Genomic DNA, 18,679 nt, shown 5'->3' with positions numbered 1-18,679 from the left:
AGTTTCACATTGAAAGGCAATCCTATATTGTATATTAAAAAAGACCATTTTAGATACATTTATCCAAAGTTTTTTTTATCCTGGACACCAGCAAGAAAAACTTAAGGTGATAAAGGGTCTTTTATCTTGTATAGGAATCTCTTTTTGCCAAATCTCTTCTAGATTTATCGAGACATGTTATAGTATCTATACTGAATATACAGCGCCTTGCAAAAGTATTCAGACCCTTCCTATAGTGTCCCTTTAAAAATGATGAGTTTACATTATTAAACTTTTTTTTTTAAATCAGCACCTGAATGCTCAGTACAAAGGTTTTTAGGAGTGAGATTAAATTACGAGAAGTGTCAGCAAAAGCTGAAGAGAAGCTGATGGAAGGGCAACACAGTATCACAGCGGTTTTACTTCCTGGCAATCCTGGGGTGCTATTTGTATGGAGTTTCTGTGTTCACCCTGTGTCTGCATGGGTTTCCTGTAGGTGCTCTGGTTTCCTCCCATGGTCCGCAGATACTGTTTGGTTTATTAGCTTTTAGAAAAATTGGCCCTGGTTGAGTGTGTTTGTGTATCTGTTTGCCCCGTGATGGACTGGTGTCCTTCCAGGGTGTATCCTGCTTTTTGCCCGTTGCTTTCTTGGATAGGCTCCAGCTCCCTGGCTATCCTGTATTGGATATAGTGGTTTAGAAAATCGATAGATGGATGCTGATTGCATAAGTATTCAGACCCATGAGCTTAGTATTCAGTGAACACTTCTTTGTCAGTAATTAAATTTGCAAGTCTTTTGGGGTAAATATCAACTTTGAACACTCGTTTGATGCAGTTTCTGTGCTCAAGCTCTCTCGTACTGCTTGGAGATTGCTTATGGACAGAAGTTTTCAAGTGCTTGCACAGATTCTCAGTAGGATTCAAATAAGTTTGTGAGTTACTCCAGGGAATTCACTTTCTTTCTTAAGCCTTTCTGTTTTAGCTTTGACCTTGTGCTTTCCATCATTGTCCGGCTGAAAGGTGAATTTTAATCTAAAGTCTGAAGCAGATTTTCCTCTAAGAGTCACCTTTACTTTGATCCATTTATGTTCCCATCAGTCTTGACAGGCTTCCCAGACTGCTGATGAGAAACAGAGGTATAAGATGCATAACATGCTTGACAGTGGGGGTAAAGTGTATTGAGTGATGCTTTATATTAGGCTTGTGTCAGATGTAATGCTTTGTATTTAGACCAAAAAGTTCCAGTTCTGTTTTGTCTCACTACAAAACCTTTTGCCACATGTTTGTTTTATCACTTATGTTCCTTGTGGTCATGTGTGATTTTAGATGTTTTTTTTGTTTCAGTTCTATGCATCTCCCTTTGTGGAGTGAAAAAGATACTGTCAATCCGTGGAGATTTTTTACTATCTCAAGCACTAAATTCTGTTACATTTTTAGGGACTTTGAAATGTGAAAGGGTCTGAATACTTTTGCAAGGCTATGTACAGTATATACATGTAGTATATAATTTCAAGTTTTATAACTGTTGCAAGTGTTATTAAAAGGGATTTGATTATCATGAATTAACTTATAGTATAGAATATCATGTCCTAGAAAGATATGCAGATGAAGAATTTCTTTGTTGCTAGTGGAACAGCTCTTGCTCTGAACAGACTACCAGTTCATCACTGTGGAACTGCTGGTTTCCTCTTAAGAAATGCTCTGTAATTATTATTTCCACATATATGGTTTATATTGTATTAGTTTATGTGGTTGGAGATTTCTGGGCTCTGCATGCTGTACAGTCACTTATACTGTTAATTTGCCACTATGCAAAGCAATACAGGAAAATGTCAAGCACAGCCTTCCTAATGAATGTTACCCGCATAGATTTGGCATCAGTGTGCTGTGTGATGCTATGCCACATTTTCCTCTGCTTCCTTTATTTCATGTTTCCAATGGGCAGCTGGATCAATTTATAAAATCTGGACAAGGAACAGAAAAGGCTTCTGAAATACAGAAACTATATTATTCTTTATTTTAATTTTATTAAGCTGGCTGTTCACAAATTTAGATGTCATCTGTTGTGAGTAGCGTGTCACCAATTTCGTCTTGTGATTATTGAATCCAGAACGCGCCCATCTGTTCTGTGTTTCTCCAGGTTGCCAGTATCCATGCCACCCTTTTCATTGAATCATTGTTAGTTTTTCATTGCAGCGAGTAGTGTCCAGAATGAAGGGAACACTTAATAATGTTGTATTTTAACATTCTCTAAGCCACTCCAAACTGCTGTATATGCAGTACCTAGGTCATTGAGTTTAGTGATTTTGACTCTCTGATGTAGTAGAGCTTGAGATGAATTTGTACAAATGCAAAACCAATAACTGCAATTCAAAGAGTTGAACAAGAGTTGCCTGTCCAGGAGTAGCTGTCCAAAAGGGAGCTTTCATATTGTAAATTAGCATTAAACACCGAAAAGACTGCTCTCTATGAATGAAAGAGTAACGTGATTAGGCAAACGCCAACATAATTAAACAGCCTTGAGTAAGATGTTTTTAGGAAAAAATAAAAGTTATGTCGCATGCCCTGTACAATATCATCCTATTTAATTCTTAGAAAAGCTAGCTAACATTTTAGTCAGCTGACAGGAAACCATCCACTGACAGAAATGTTAATAAGCTTTAAGGCCAATAGTATGGTGTGCAGTAGTTGATCCTTTGGTTTTACTATAAGGAATGTGCCCTATACTGCTGTAAGAACAGGGCAGTGTTTGTATTAGAGGATGATTAGAGTCAGATCATAGATTTTGAAACATATGAACATTAAAAATAAAATTGACACAAAATCATCTTAAGCCATTTTTACCGTACATGCATGTTAAATGCCCTTTTATTTTCATATTATTGTGCCCATTCCCAGAAGTCACTCATTAACCCCATTTTGTTTCATTGCCTTTTATTTTTATTTCCATCATCACTAGGTTGCAGTACAGCCTGGATATGACTAATCGAATGGCTGATGATGAACATGCTCTGATAGCTGCGTATGTGAATCGGCTACAGAATGGCAGACGGTCAGTGTCGGATAATTTGGAAGATTCCTGAAACATTTTGAATGTCAGTATGTGTTTGTGGTAAAGTCTCCAGTTTGCAGAAAGTTGGTCTGAAATTGCAGGTAAGATTTATTAGGTATTATAATAGAAAGACCACTGTAACTTGAAACCTAGTTATTATTCTTTTCATGTTCAAAACAATAGAAAAAAATCATATGAAAAAGCAAAAATGTTGATAGTGTAGAGTTAGTTAAGAGTTGTTAATTCTATTGTTACTTTTATTTTTATTTAAGTTTTTCCTAGGTGTCTGCCTAATTTGTGAGACAAAATCTCACAAAATACAACAGAATAGTTCAAAAGAAGAAAAGGTTTCTTTTTATTCCCTTGTATTGCTATTTTTTGAAGTTACTTTAATTATTTAGATTAATTAATCCTTCAAAAAAGTAATTTAAAAGTTATGTTACACTGCTGCTATCTGAATTGTAACAGCCAGGCGAATGACAGATGTTTAATATTGTTTCTTTGAAGACCATTTTTCTGTATTCACTTACTTGTTCCTCTCTAGGATAACTGTGGTATTTAATCCAGACTGATTTATAACAATCAGCACATTTCTAAGACAAGCAGAAGAAACATTTCAAAGAGCATAAACACTGAAGACACTGCAGACATGCACATTTTCATAATATATGTAATCAGTACAATCCTTTGTGTGTCACGATACGGATACTAAAGTATATCATCTCAGTGATGCAGTAAAAGTTTTGCTTGAAAATTTAGATGTAGAAAAAGACCAAATCTGGTGAACCTTTGAATGGTGCAGATTCTATTATACAGTATGTTGAGCATTTGGTGGGTTCCTGGGAGTAATGACAGTATTGTACATCCTAAACTTTATAAACTACTACTATCAGAAGTTTAATAAATGCATATCTCCATTATAACTATAGCTTTGGGAAGCCCTTCTTATCAGCCTCTGTCAGCCTCTAGCAACTGTTCATGACTCAGAAGGAAGGAAATCCCAATCACGTTCAACACAGATGTTGTGTGTCTGCTCTTTTTTTGTTTTTAGTATTTTTTGTGTGTGAACACTACAGTATATGTCTATATGATCACAACCCTGTTTATGCGCACTGAATGTGAAATACCTCTTCCTGCAGTTCTGTGTTTCTGAGAATACCACATACTGAAGCACTACTAATTTTCCCTGGCTATTCCCTGGTGGTTTGTTTGTTTTTTGTTTTCACTACAAATAATGTGCATTAAACTCATCATTAATACAATTATTAAGCACAATTAACACCAAAAAATCTCCATATTCAAGGAGGAATTAAATTCAGATTTCATAGTCTTGCAATCTATTTAATTTAGTAACTTAAGGTATGACTCACACCACCGTAGGACATTACAGGCTAGACGGGTAGGTGGCCAAAATAGTGTCCCAAAATTGTAACCTCAGGTTATATGCTTTCCAAATCCCCCCCCCCCCTTAAAATAATTGGTGAGTTTTAGATAAAGTGGATATTAGCTTGGCAGAAAAAATTAAATTTCCTTTTTCTTTTTTAAAAAAGGATGAACAGCAGTAGGTTCCTAATTTTTCTTCTATAAGTGAAAGAAAATGCCTTTGGGAGTAGTTAATGTTTGGTCCTTTATACTGTGGTATAATGTTTTACTTAGCTTTTTTAGTATAAAATTACAGATAGTTGGTTGATTTGCAGTGACATTTTTTGGTTAAGACTGCAACTTCTTATTTTGAATTTTTGTAAGATCCATCTGGCTTCAATTATCTTGTCAAATGTATTTCTTGATACAAGTAGATCAGTTTACAATAATCAGGCACAATGAGGATAGAAAAGAAGTAACTGACCTTTTAGATTTATCAAGGCAAGAAATAGCCTCTCAGATTTTACTGTATATGCAGAATTATTCTTTCTTTTCACTCTAGCTGTAGAATATAGACAATAGGTTTGTATTTGCAGGATGTGTAGTTACTGCTTTTTTATTCTATCCTTCCATCTTTGTCTCAAGACGGATATTTTAAGGATTATTGTCAGAATTATCATTATCAAAATTAATTTAATAGAAAGTAAAACTGTGTAAAAAGACTGTCATGCTTTTAGTCTCATTAGAACTCAAAACAATGCCTGAAAATAGTTATCTCTAGGTGTGTTTACTAATGATAAAACAAATGAGATACATTCATGGATCCAGTTAACTCTACAAGCAGCAGCCAAGAATTTGAACAGGATGTACTGTACCATGCATCCTATGAGGTCTAGAAATATCTGGAGCTTAATCCTGCCCCATTGCTTTTGAGCAGTTGATTTCATTTGAAGTTGCGATAACGGAAAGGCGTTAGGGGGCAGAACTGCTCATTGTACCATCAGCTTTCCATAGGATTGAGATGTGAAAATAGTTCAGGTCAGAAAGTGTTGCCTTGATTTTTTGGAGATGGAACTCTATTTTATCCACCTGGATTGCCTTTGGAAAATAGGGACAGTGGCAGTACCATGACCATTTTGTAGCCTGATCTCTTCAGGAAGCTAAGGAAAGCTAGGCCAGGATGGTACAGGGTAGGGACGGTTTCTTTTGTACGTGGAGTTGAGGGAGCGACAGGCGGCATGCTTCTCTCTGCACCAGAATTCCCAAGCCAATGCCCCAGTGTGGTGACCAAAGACACTGTGCTTTCAGTACCCTCATTCAGAATGAAATGCTAAACTGAGATGCTGACTGATTGGTCATCCCATGGCACTGTTTGTAAGAGAAGGTGTCCTCACACTGGAGTCATGGATTAATGCCACTCTGGACATGAGTTCCTTCTCAGTTCAATTAGTGAAGCAACTTCTCATTTCTCCACCTGATTAAGCTGCGTAGCTCTTGTTGTCATATACAGTAGTGACTACCACATGTACCCACATAAAAGGTGGGTGCTGCAGATCATTGGCGAATGAATTAACCTCCTGTTATTTAAGTGCTTTGAGATTCTTTGTAAAGAGAAATCCTATGTAAGTGCGAATAATTATTTTTTTTATTCCATTGAAAAATAACCCTAATTAAAAAGCCAATTATATCCTTTCTCTGACTTGTACTGTATGTGTCCTTTCAGTAACTGCTAAGCCAGTGTGCATCTTCTGTAAATTTACCCAAGAACAACTATAAAATCTGAATAAGTGCACTGGCTTTGCAAAAATATTCACTCCCAGCAATGTCCCATTTTGTTAAATTACAAATGAAGTAACACAATTGAGTGTCCTCAGTCTTTGTGCAGTAATAATGGTTCACATGATTTCAGAATAAATGCATCAGTGTCTGTAAGGTTCCTCTGTCAAGTAAAGAATATCAAGCAAATATTCAACCAGGAAGATCGAGGAGTTTTAGAACAACTCAGGGATAGATACTTTATTGTCCACTACTGTGTGAATTTGTCTTTGGCTTCTTCCATAAAAGTACAAAACACAACCAAAACATAAAAGTCACATAAAATCACAAAGTACATTGAATCACAACAACAGTACATACAGTAACAATACATAGATATGTAGTGGGGTGAATACATTTACATGCATTCATTGAGCAGTTTTATTGCACTGGAGACAAATGATTTCTTATTAATGTTTTTCTTTGAATTTGGTACCCTATACCATCTTCCTGATGGGAGCATTACACATTGAGAATAGAGTGGATGGGTGGAATCAGCTGTGAAAAGAAAAAAAGGTTATAGAAAGGCACAAATCGAGAGAAGGATTTGAAAACATTCCAAAGACAGTACTTTGTAGTACTTTGAGCATGGTGAAGTCGATCTTTAGGAAGGTACAGTATATCGTACCACCCAGAGAGACAGTCTAGATCAGTCTTGCAAGGAGAAAACTGGCTAGGAATGCCACTGTCAGGCCAACAGTGATTTTAAAACAGTGAAATGAGTGCTTCAGTAATTACAGAATCAAAAGTTAATGATACTGTGCAACAAAGCTCAACTCATTCTACTATTTGCGTCAGGTGGTTTAAAAATCAGGCTGTTCTGTAATAAACAGATTAATTACAGGAAATGCCCAGCTATCTACATTGGGGAAACTGGAAGGAGAATAGGAGAACATGTTAGGGCTGTGAAGATTTAAGATTCCTCCAAGCCCACAGTTTCTCATTTCACCTCAGACGGCCATGATCACACTGATCTCTCTGTCTGCGTTCTCAAAGAAGGGTTTCTTAACTCCCATAGCAGAAAGACATCAGAAACAAAAATTATCCTGAAACTTGGTTCAAACCTTCCCCCTTCTCTCAACGACAGACTTGTTTTCTTCTAATTCTCTCTATTCATTTTCATGTTTCCACTTCACCCCTCTCTTCACCTCTCTCCACCTCGCACCACCTGAGTGGCCTCTCTGCCTCTCCCCTGTTCCCGCCTCCTCCTCTCTCCCGACTTTTGTTCTCCTGTACTATTTAATCTTTGCTGTCTACCCTGTCTTTCTCACACCTGAAGAAGGCTCCACAGCCGAAACGTTGTGTTTCCTTTCTTCTCTTTTCAACATGGAGTAAACCAGTTCTTGTTCCTTTGCAGCCTGTGCATGCTGACGCAGCTACCCACCTGAACTACATAATTAAACAGATTAATGTGCTTAATCATGAATGGCATCATAAATACAAATATACAATATCAGAAGTGTTTCAGAATGGTGCGTCTGCACCGCAAATATGCATGAGATTGACATAAAAATAAATTAAATTTCTAAAACAGAATAATAAAATTGAATATTGTATAGTTATCTTATCCCCACCTTATAAATGGAAAAGAGGGTAGAGTGCCTCATCTTTTTAGAGAGTTCATGAAATTAGATAGGTTTGTTATCTTTTTGACACATCTTTTAAAATTTATAACTAATTATGGTTATTACAGTATGTCATAATTTTATTCTTCATGCCCTTAGCAGTACTTAGCATGCAAGGTTTTTGCATTACATACTGTACTATTCAATACAAGTATTTTGCATGTCTGTAGCACTTCTGTGGATCATTAATATTTACAACACTAGTTCTTCCCTAGCTGAAGGGGACTAGCTGTGGTCTGTTGCAAAGGGATTTCCTTTATTGCTAATGCAGAAGAAGGTACAGTACTTAATGGTTAAAGTATCCCCTTAGAAATAATAAAGACTCTGCCAGCCGCCTTTATCTACTCTCTCCAACCTACAAGGTTGTAATAATATCAGGTCACTTTAAAATTAAATCTAAATTCTAAATCTGAATTGTTGAGTAGCAGGGAATGTTTTCTTCAGAGAGAACAGTAGTTGCTGAGGAATGAAAAAAGGAAAATATGAGACTGTAATGAAATGCTGTAATGTAAATCAAACACATTGATTGATGGGTTGTCCTTCATGACTTTTTGATTATGCATTCATTTCTAACAATAACACAGTCTCCAGTGATGCTTTTAATTGATTGCAGAAACGTAATAATTATACCAAAACTATTGGCAGAGGGGCTAGCCTGAGGGCACATTTCCAAGCAAATCTGTTCCCAGTTTAGGTGACCTGCGTTGTCTGAAGAGCAGCTCAAATATCACGCCTCAGAATCCTAATGGTGTAACCTGCTCTCATGTATTAAAGCCATACTTTCTGTCACTCTCTTTCCTCATCCTTTCTATTGCCCTTGAGCTGTTACTCTCTGAGAACAAAGCCTGGAACAATATTGTAGAAAATTACTTAGAAAATGGTACAAAGAAAATCCATCACAGTGTATTAATAACAAAAATAGAAATGATGTTTATTTCTGATATTCCCATTTATCACAGCTGAAACTGATCCTTGGTGCCCTTGATGAACAGTTAGAACTCTAAGAGGGCTATAACCATATTTCTTCTGGTACACAAAACCAGAAACACTAATGGACTGTATTCTCTAAGCTGTTCTTAAAGTGAATTGCCTTTATTTTGCTTGGCTTTAGTCTAATCTGTTGTTTTTTTTTCCACTTCAGTCTCTTTCATGCAGACATTTTCTCCTTAAGGCTTTCCTGCTACAGCAGTGTTATAAGAGCAGCAGAGCCCCATTCGAATATTTCATTTTTTGAAAGCACAGATTACTTGTATCTACATCTTTCACTTTATATTGTTTGTTATGAACTGAGTTTTGATGCAAAATCAAAGAAAAATAAACATCCCTAGCTACATAAATACAACTTCCGCTTGAGGTGGAAAGTGAATTTCAGTCACTTGTCTAAACCTTACTCAAATCAACATTTTACATGTTCCCTACTTGGGACTCCCTGATACAGAAGTTGCCTTTGCAGTTAACTGCAGTCATTCAAGCATAGTTTTAATGTTATTTAAGCAAGATGATTAAAATTAAACTTCTCTGCATAAAGCCAAGCTATAGATTTCTTCATTTCAAAGTAGTGCAAAAGGAAGGTCGATTTTTTTTGTTCAGCATGTGAAGCTACTTTGGCAGCTCTGAAACATTCCAGAATAAAGTGTTTAGTCTTAAAATTGATTGAATGATTAAAAAGCGTGCAAGTAGCTATATTGGTGTTAAATTGAGGAGTGGTTTAACATTTAACCTCCCTAGCAGTTCAGGGGAAAATGCTGTTTGTCACCTTAATGTTAGCAACAGTAAATGTATTCCTTGCAGTTAACTCACTCCAGCAATGCCAGCATGAACGATCAATTTTATTTATCGAGCTTGTCTGTGGTGTAATCTTCTGTTGTACATGAAGCTGTGAACTACATAACTCACGCAGCATTCATCTGAACCCTCATCCTCGCATGTAAAATCATTTTCACAAGGATAACACGTTTTCATTATTTTCTTTGGAATGTCAACCCAATCTGAAGGCACGTGAAATAAAGCATACCGTATCTTAATGAGTCTGTGCAATAACACTGCGCCACAAATCAGTCTTTAAATGACAATTAAGATGTTACTGAATTTCAGCCCCCTAAATGGCTCAGCCAGTAAAGGCACAAGCCTGAGCACAGGTTGAACTTTGTGATCCAGGTGGCATGGGTTCGAGTAGCCCACTGTGGCCGGGATTCCCCAGGCAATGGCGCATGATTGACTGAACATCAATGAGGCTCTTAGCGACCCCTGATGGTATCTCAGGTGTTTGCGGGAGGGACACTGATTTCTTCCAACCAGCACTGAGCTTTGGTTCAGTTATAGTGCCAGCAGCGTGTTAGAACAGGAGCATCTCGAAGGTGGGCAGGTTGGTGAAGTCCTCCTCCACCACCTCGTTCTCTTCCCATGTGCAGTTGTAGGGACAGTACTTGAGAGCAAAGATGTGAAAAACTGGCCATTCCAAATTGGATGGGTATAGCAAAAAATTGCTGAATCATAATTTAAAATAAATTGTTTCAGGGTAACCCAGCATCTCTGTCTCTATAATTTCCCTAAAGGTACTACTTAACCTTGACACGATGGTTACTAATACTCTCTTTTTATAAAGAAAAGGAAAGTATACAGTCTTTTTAAGCAGCTTTCCCTTACACCTAGTGTTATACTTTACTGCTCAGAAGATGTTTTTAACTGACAGCACGTTTTAACAATTTATTCAGAATTCTTTTCAGAATTAAAAGATCCGATATCATTTATCACTGCATAGTTGGGGAGAGTTAAAAGAAGTTAATAGCAATAAGAACAACATTTGTACGTGTTGGTACAGTAATAGCAGCAATTAAGAGTTTCTGTTTGTGGGACTTCTGATATGCATTTGAGTGTCGTCTTCCTGTTTCTCGACAGTGTCCTGGACAGTCCAAGCCGGCTGGATGAAGAGCATCGGCTCATTGCCAGGTACGCGGCCCGACTGGCAGCAGAAGCTGGCAATGCCACTGTGAGTACCCTCTTCTGGACAGCAGTGCGCACTCTGCGCGTCCGTGGTTTTCTTTTGCTCGGAGAGTCAGGTTATTTATGGCAGCACTTTGTGAAAAAGCCATCTGCGTTCTTGATTGTGCAGGCCCATTGTTACTCCTGCCAAGAGCTTTTTTTTTTTCCCCCGCTGCTGCAGGGTTTTGCCATTTCTGACGGAATTAGAAATGAGAGTTTTGCTGCAGCTGAGAAGCTGCAGGACGCCAGGCAAGAGCTTTGTCATTTATTCCTGCTAGATGAAGATGGTGCTTCAGAATTATGTGGGAGGGTAAAATGTGCTGACTCTGAAGTGGACCGCCAAACTGAAAGTTCCAGGAAGATTATTTGTCCAGGGGCTCTGACACTACTGACTGTACTCCAGCAGTTTGGGACATTCCTTTGGCCTCTGTCTGCTTGGTTCAGGGATGGACAGTCTGGCCATCAGGTTGAGGTTATCAGTACCTCCCTCTACTTGCTGGATTGAGGCAAAGAGCTGTTGGGAAGGCAACGATGTTGATGAGTGAAGAATGTGATGCGTCAAACTCTGGACATGTGTTGCTCGTTAGTCTAAATTTCTGTTTAGAGATTTTCCTTCTCTCTTTTAGTTTGGAACACCATTAGAAACTTTGTACATTATTATTTGTACACAAGAGTGTACATTATTATGCAATATGTTGTATTAATTGCTTGATTAATATTAAGTAATATGTTGAACAAATATTCATAGAAAAAAATCTGAATCCACTAATAGGATCCTGGTGCTCTGATGGCACGTGTGACAGCCAGGATTTGATCCACTTGTCAAATTTCCCAATTAACCCCTAATTGTAGCTCAGCCAGGGTTCTTTCAGTGTGAGCCTTTTACAGTATCATCATGCAGACAAATACTGTACATAGAACTTCATTTATTGCAATCCTTTCTCTGCAGTGTGAAATGTCTGTTTCTCCCTGCTCAGTGAAAATGGTTAAGAGCTACAAAGGTCTTTCAGTCTTCACACTCCCCACCCAGTTTCTCAACCAATGAATCAATTACATTTTCGGAGGTTTTGCCAGACATCAGAAATCCGAGGAATTGAAGTGCACATTTAGTGTAATTACAGTATGACCCCATATGCTGCCTGCTTAATGATGGTTGATATCTTCAAACCTAATCCATTGTAGAATGAGATATACATTTAATTTGCTGTGACTTCTGCCAAGATCTGCATCCTAGCCTGGCACAATTTAGAACAGGCTATGGCTCTTAGCATGTCAGCTTAGAGAGATTTAGTGCAAAGGAAAAAGTCTAAAAAACTTTGATGTCATAAACTCAGAGAGAGAGCTCCTTCCCAACAAAAAAGAAATGTAGTTACAGTATTAGTATAATGATTATAAGAATAATTTCTTTCTCAACTATAGTTTGCATTAATAACTGTGCTCCACATAAACCGCCCCAACAGGAACAGTGTATGAGCAACCTCTTCAGATTCCTTCATGGTTGGGTAGTGATCAGATATAATTGGTTTGAGGGATAAAGAAAGGAGCTTAGTTTCCCAGAGGGGAATTATGATTAATTTCCACATTAACAAAATCTTCATTTCAGTTTTTGCAGTATTCAAAGACCAGCATTAGTAAATGTAATTTGGTATTGGTTATGTTGCTTTTTCTAATAAGAAGAAAATGAGTTAAGCCTCTTATCCTAATTTATTCTATGTAAATTATATTATGCATTTCAAATTTCAGTAGTATTGGAACATGATTGCTAGGAAATATCAATAATATTGTTTTGAACTGAAATAACTGAAAACAGGAAAAAATGTTTTTGTTTTGTTTTCTGGCATTTGGTATCTTCACGTTTACAATAAAATGATTAAGAGAAACGTTCTGGTTCATGTTTATGAATAGCTGTCTGATACTGTAACACGTTCTGTATCTCATTCACAAGAGCTAGTAGTGTCTGTGACATGTAACATCTTGCTAAACAAAACTCCAAAATGTAACTTATACTGTAGGAAGACAAAACTTAAATTATAGCAATTCATCTTTCTTCTGCCCATTTAAATTACTGTATATATGAGTTTGTTCCTTCATGCATTTGTTTCATAGTTTAACAATGTAGTATCTTTAGTTAGTGCTGTAACTTCTACTTTTTTCTTACAGCAACGCCCTCCAACAGACTTGGGATTTAACTTTGATGCCAACAAGCAACAGAGGCAACTTATTGCTGAACTGGAAAACAAAAACAGGTATTAGTATTATTTTTGTAGTTATTAAATGAATGAAAAAATATGATAATTGTTTACAAAAATAAGGAACACAACATAATACAAAACCTGCTCATGGGCTTCTAGAAATCATAGAAATCTTGCATAATTAAATGTGCACAAAGTGTCAAAATCCATTTATTAAATATGACTGAATACATTTAACGGGAAATCTTTTTGGTGTTGTTGTTTTAAGAAAATAATTACTTTTAAAGGATTTCCTGTTTTTTTATCTGCCCAAGATAGACTGTTCTTCACTTGCTTTATTTCCTCCAAGACCAGTATGATGGCCAGTATGATAACAGCTCAAATATTTTCACTGGGCTCACAAAAGCTGTGTCCCTTTAGCTCGTAATGGTAATAGTATTCCAAAGAAATGAAGAGTATTCTAGTTGTGAAATTACTCTGTTGACTTCTTTTTCTCATTTTAGTCTTCTAATGGCTGAGTCACTTGTTCTATTCACTTATTAGTTGAATATTTTGGGGAACATGTAATGATTTTCCCCTCGTTTCTAAGACAAATGTATGTCAGTTATTGAAAGGAAGCTGCTTGCGAGGTAACGGCACAGCTTGGGTGTGCTTGTGTTCAGGGAGATCTTGCAGGAGATCCAGCGGCTGAGACTGGAGCACGAACAAGCCTCCCAGCCTACCCCTGAGAAGGCACAGCAGAATCCCACGCTGCTCGCTGAACTCCGGCTCCTCAGGTACTCTCATCTCCTCCACCACAGGCCCCTGCACGAGATGGCAATGTTGTAGCTCTTTCCTTCTGCGCCTGATCCATGTCCGGCTGATCCCTGTGGTCACATTGCAGCCACCATACCTCACCTCAGGAGGCTGGAGCAAAGGAGGGATTGTGCCTCTGAATGTGCCACATTTTTCTCTCTAGAATTTCATTATACTGCTTGTCACTTGTACAAGGGCTCTGCTGTTGTCGGCTTCATAAAAGATAAAGCCACAGGGAACATTACTCTTCATCAGCCTTTCTCGAAGTCCACATAAATCAATTACAACATAGATTACTGAATGCAAATATGATATTACCTTTATAAAAAGATTAAAACATATTTTTCATTCTTTGTCAGGCGCTGTTATACACATTTTCCGCTACATTGATTTTTTGGTGAAGAGTGGAGCACATCATTTTCTGTTTGTTTTTTTTAGAGTTCTTTAATCTTGAAGATAATGAAATTGGCGGTGAACATTTCATTGAAGTATTCGCTATATACAGTATTGTGAGTTTTGATTAGCTGCACAACCCAACCTTGCAGAGAAAGCTACTTTTGCATTTCTTGGAAAGTGATAGGTATAAATACACCTAACATACTGAAACAGAAGTGACCGTGTTAGACGCTGGACAAATAATTTAAATTTTAATTCTGCTACGAAACTTACATTTGAGAGACTTTGTGGTAAGATCTCGATTTCAGTGGTTTGTTTTGGTTATAAAGAATATATGTTTGTTAGCTACAGTACAGCTTCTATGCTGACATTAAAAACACCTTAAACTTTAAGGTTAAGTTAAAGAAAATGGAGGACAGTACTGTGGTCCATTTTTGTTTAAAACAGACACAAATATTGTTACATTTTTCTCCATGTTTCCCTCAGCTGTGTGTTCTTCAGCATGTGTTAAAACAGCAGAATATACTGTATAGTAAATTGGTGGAACAGAGCTTGTGGAAGAAAATAGCTTTGTATGAAAGTAATTCATCCTTAGTTATGTAGCTGTCATTGCCTTTCATGTAAGAATAAAAAAGTTTAAAAGGGATATTGTTTGTTGCTCAAAGTTTTCTGACTTGACAAATTAAATCCAATTTACATTAATTACTTCTAGGAAATGTATATGTGGGCATGACATTTGTTTATAGTCTCACTGTAAACCAATATTTGTTTCTCTTTACTTGATCCACTAAGTTATTATTTGTTTATTGAGTTGCATGTTTTGGAAAGAGCAAACATGAACTGCTTTGTAAGAGGCTGTTAGTGGTTTATGCCTGATGTACTCTTCAGCTCACAACCACCTGATATTCAGCAGCTTTTTGCAGCCATTAAGATTGGATTAGAACATTTTAAGAGAAAGAACACTAAGACAGATGAGTTTTCAATTAAAACCTCTAATGTAACAGCAGTTTTGAAGTGCCTCTAATGAGTCGAGGTTGCCTTATTACTTAGCTAAAGGCAATGATCAGTCGTTTCTCAATGTGTACCTCCTCAAGACAGAAGCCCATTACTGAGGTAAATGTTTCAGCATTTGCAATTTTCATGGTTATAAAAAGACATATTTACGGGTATTTTAACTGCTCTTAAGGACTGATGTGATCAACTTGTTCCCTGCTTGTTTATGATAAGAAAACATCTTTAAATTTATCACATGTCATTTTCAGTAACGGTTCCCTGGAAATTAGGAAGTGGTTCTGGTGTGTCCTTCAGCACAGTGCAAAATGTAGGGCTGGTTTGTCTGTTGTATGCCCTTTAACACATAGGATTCTGTCCCACAGGTTCATGGGCAATTTTAGCTTATATTACACTTGTAACCACTTATTAACAATGCACCCGTGACAGGCATTATCTACATTTAGAAAATTCTTATTACGTCTGGATCTATTTCTTTTATACTGTACATGTATTTTCACTTACTGTACTTCATATCAGTGATGTTGTAGATGAAAATATCAACCACAGCTGGTCTGATTTTGAGCATTATAATGTGAAATGGCAGAAGTAGCATGGAGGTCTGTTGGCTTTTATGAGGTGTAGCAACAGGTGATATCCGCCACATAATTACTAGATGAGTAAAGGCAACACTTTAAGCCATGCACTTTGTTTAACCAGGTACTGACAGTGTCCCTCTTTGTATGAAAGAGAATCTTATATGAATGTTGTTCATGTTCTGGGAGGAATATAATAAAATATAATTTCAGTACATTCAAGATAAAGAGACAAACATATTTCATATTTTGACAACTTATTTCATATTTCCATAAAGTGCTTTTCTCAGTAGAAAAATAAGGGCCCTGCAGTATATACAAAAAAAGGCTTCCTACAGAGATCTAAGCACCTTTTCAACGTTTTTTCCAGCTTTTTCATAGACAAGAGTAATGAGTGTTTTGCAATGCACCTGGGATGTTTTCACCTCCTGTAAAAAGGTATAATGGCTTTATACCACATGTGCTGTTTTTCATTGCCAGGAAGTATACAAGTCTGTTTTTGAACCTAGGAAGATCAGGTTAGAATAGAATGGTTTATACTGGTTTCTTCTCTTGGATACTCAGTAGCTCAAAAAACGTCACAGTGTCTCCATTTCTGTGTTTCTTGGACAGGCAGAGGAAAGATGAGCTGGAACAGAGGATGTCGGCTTTGCAGGAGAGCAGGAGAGAGCTGATGGTGCAGCTGGAGGGATTAATGAAGCTGCTGAAGGTAGGACATATTGCATTCAGGCCCTGTTTGTGTCTCAACCATCAGCTCTTTGAGCATTTTAAGCAGGGCGGTCTTCTCTTGTTGTCTGACTCACATAATTTATTAAATTATATGCAAAACCAGAATGGCTGAAAAAGTAAAATATTACTAACAATTTAACTATAACTATAAATATATAATCCCAGTTATACATCAGGTTTAGGGATCAGAAAGTTGTCACTTATAGCAAATCAACATACTTTGATAACAGGGAGATTACAGGGTTACAGGGACTGTAAGGGCATAAACTATGCCTACAGTATATGCATTGGCCATGTGATGGGGTTTTCCCATAAGAGTCAATGGAATAAAGTAGGGTAGGGCACCGTAACACTAAGTGTGTGTTTTACAATATATTATTGTGGATACATCTAACATTTTTAAACCTTTGATATGCTAACTTATCACTCATTTTATTATCTTATCATTTTCGCTTAACATAGTGATATTTTTATCTGAGTTTAAGCACTCATTTATATGATCTTTCCTTGAGAAGTGATGACTGATTGATTGTTAATGTTACTGCGCTAATTATGTAACTCATGTTTATTTAGATGCAGAGGTAAAAAATGACAATAGTCACATTCACCACCAGCTACGCAAAATTCAAGATACAAGACTTTTTCTGAACAAAAGCCACTAAGTTGAAAACAACATGCTCAAGTATGGAGAGGTTCTATGTTGTATCTCCAATATCTCGGTAACCTTAGTGTAAGGAAATGTACAGTATATTGGGGTTGACTTACAATGGGAACCCCATATGTGATGCTGGTGCACTGAAGGGGTCTGACTCTTAAACAGTCAAGATTGCTTTGTTCTTTTTTGCTTAATATCAATAAAAAATATAGTCATCATCTAAGATTAACCTAAATCAATTTTACTCCTTTCTTTGTACATTTGGGAACTATTCTTCTAGAAAATGCATGCGGTATTAAAAATACCATATGAAACGAGTTCTGTGCTTCTTTGTTTCATAGAAAACCATTGTGTTTCATATACAGTATTGAAGGTTACAATAGATATTTTGAATTGCTTTCAGCATTCATTGTTTATTAGAATAAATAAACACGATTTGTACTTTTTATTGTAAATATAAAGTGACCACAGAGTGCAGTGATCATGCACACACTTCCTGTAAACAGAGTGCTGCAGGAGTAGGGCTTACACTGTCTCTCTCTGCACAGAAGCTTTTGTGTCTGTCCAGTGTTTCAGACACATGTGACACTTGCCAAACAAAACCTGACAAATGGAAGAGAAATAATTTAATGAAATCATGCTGTGAATTATATTGTGAGATGAAGGCAAACTGTGTGATAAAATGAGTGAGGTTGAAAAATTATTACTAAAATGGTGCCATCATCATGTTGAGATGTTTAAACCAGTGAAAGCTGGTTCATTTCGGAAAGAAAGCACTTAGAGCTTTTTGCATGGAGTTGGTATTTGCATGGATTTTGGTATTTGGTAATAAATATTAGCAACCAGAAACCTTGGTTATCCTATTTTAAAGCCTGGATTTCATTTTCAATAGCATTGCATTATGTTTTGTTTATTTAGGAGCTTCATCATTTTTCCATCTTTCATATGTTCACTGTTCGTTCTGTTTCACTGCAGTATGGTGGAATGCTGTGCGCCTAACTAGAAGCTGTACAGCTACCTGTGAAAAGCACACACACAAAGTGAGCCCCGGACATTATTATAAATCAGTTATTTCTTCTTTGAAGACAGGAAAGCAGAGCTTTCCTAATAAGTAATAGGAAGAAAATAAGTCAACATTATACAGATATAACACAGTACATTTAAGGCCACATCCTCTGTTGATAATATGTCTTAGAAAGCTCAGTTTGAATCAACTTTGAGCTGTTGTGAGATTACAAAGTAGTGTGGCATTCCTTTCAGTAAAATGTCAGTGTTCTCTTGTTTAACTTCATCACCATAAGAAATTTCCCAGAAATGTCCCAGACGAGTTCGATTTCTTCACTCAGAGAACACACATCATACTGTAGAATTGCCTTGCCTTCAAATTACTGTTAAATAGCTGAGCAGTCAGCTGAAAATCATTTGTCCTGGGATCTCATGTATGTCATTGTAAACATCATACAGTACACATACTATAGGAAAACTGTATATATTTTTTCACGAGATCCAAA

The 18,679-nt window shown here is 36.9% G+C and overlaps 1 protein-coding gene across 2 annotated transcripts in view; it reads left to right on the top strand.

Annotated features, from left to right (window-relative positions):
* LOC148839583 (dystrobrevin beta) overlaps positions 1 to 18,679 on the top strand; it is a 185,431-nt gene that overhangs the window by 137,108 nt on the left and 29,644 nt on the right. For both annotated transcript variants that reach the window (XM_088940092.1, XM_088940100.1), the window contains exons 12-16: positions 2,939 to 3,031; positions 10,732 to 10,822; positions 12,976 to 13,061; positions 13,670 to 13,783; positions 16,397 to 16,493. In XM_088940092.1, coding sequence (XP_088796218.1) covers positions 2,939 to 3,031; positions 10,732 to 10,822; positions 12,976 to 13,061; positions 13,670 to 13,783; positions 16,397 to 16,493 — 481 coding nt within the window. The remainder of the gene's footprint in view (positions 1 to 2,938; positions 3,032 to 10,731; positions 10,823 to 12,975; positions 13,062 to 13,669; positions 13,784 to 16,396; positions 16,494 to 18,679) is intronic.

This window comes from Atractosteus spatula, chromosome 2, assembly GCF_055471065.1.
Source record: "Atractosteus spatula isolate fAtrSpa1 chromosome 2, fAtrSpa1.hap1, whole genome shotgun sequence".
Classification (NCBI taxonomy): domain Eukaryota; kingdom Metazoa; phylum Chordata; class Actinopteri; order Semionotiformes; family Lepisosteidae; genus Atractosteus; species Atractosteus spatula.
The sequence above is the reverse complement of the archived record's forward strand: the minus strand, read 5'-3'. Positions and strand labels throughout refer to the sequence as shown.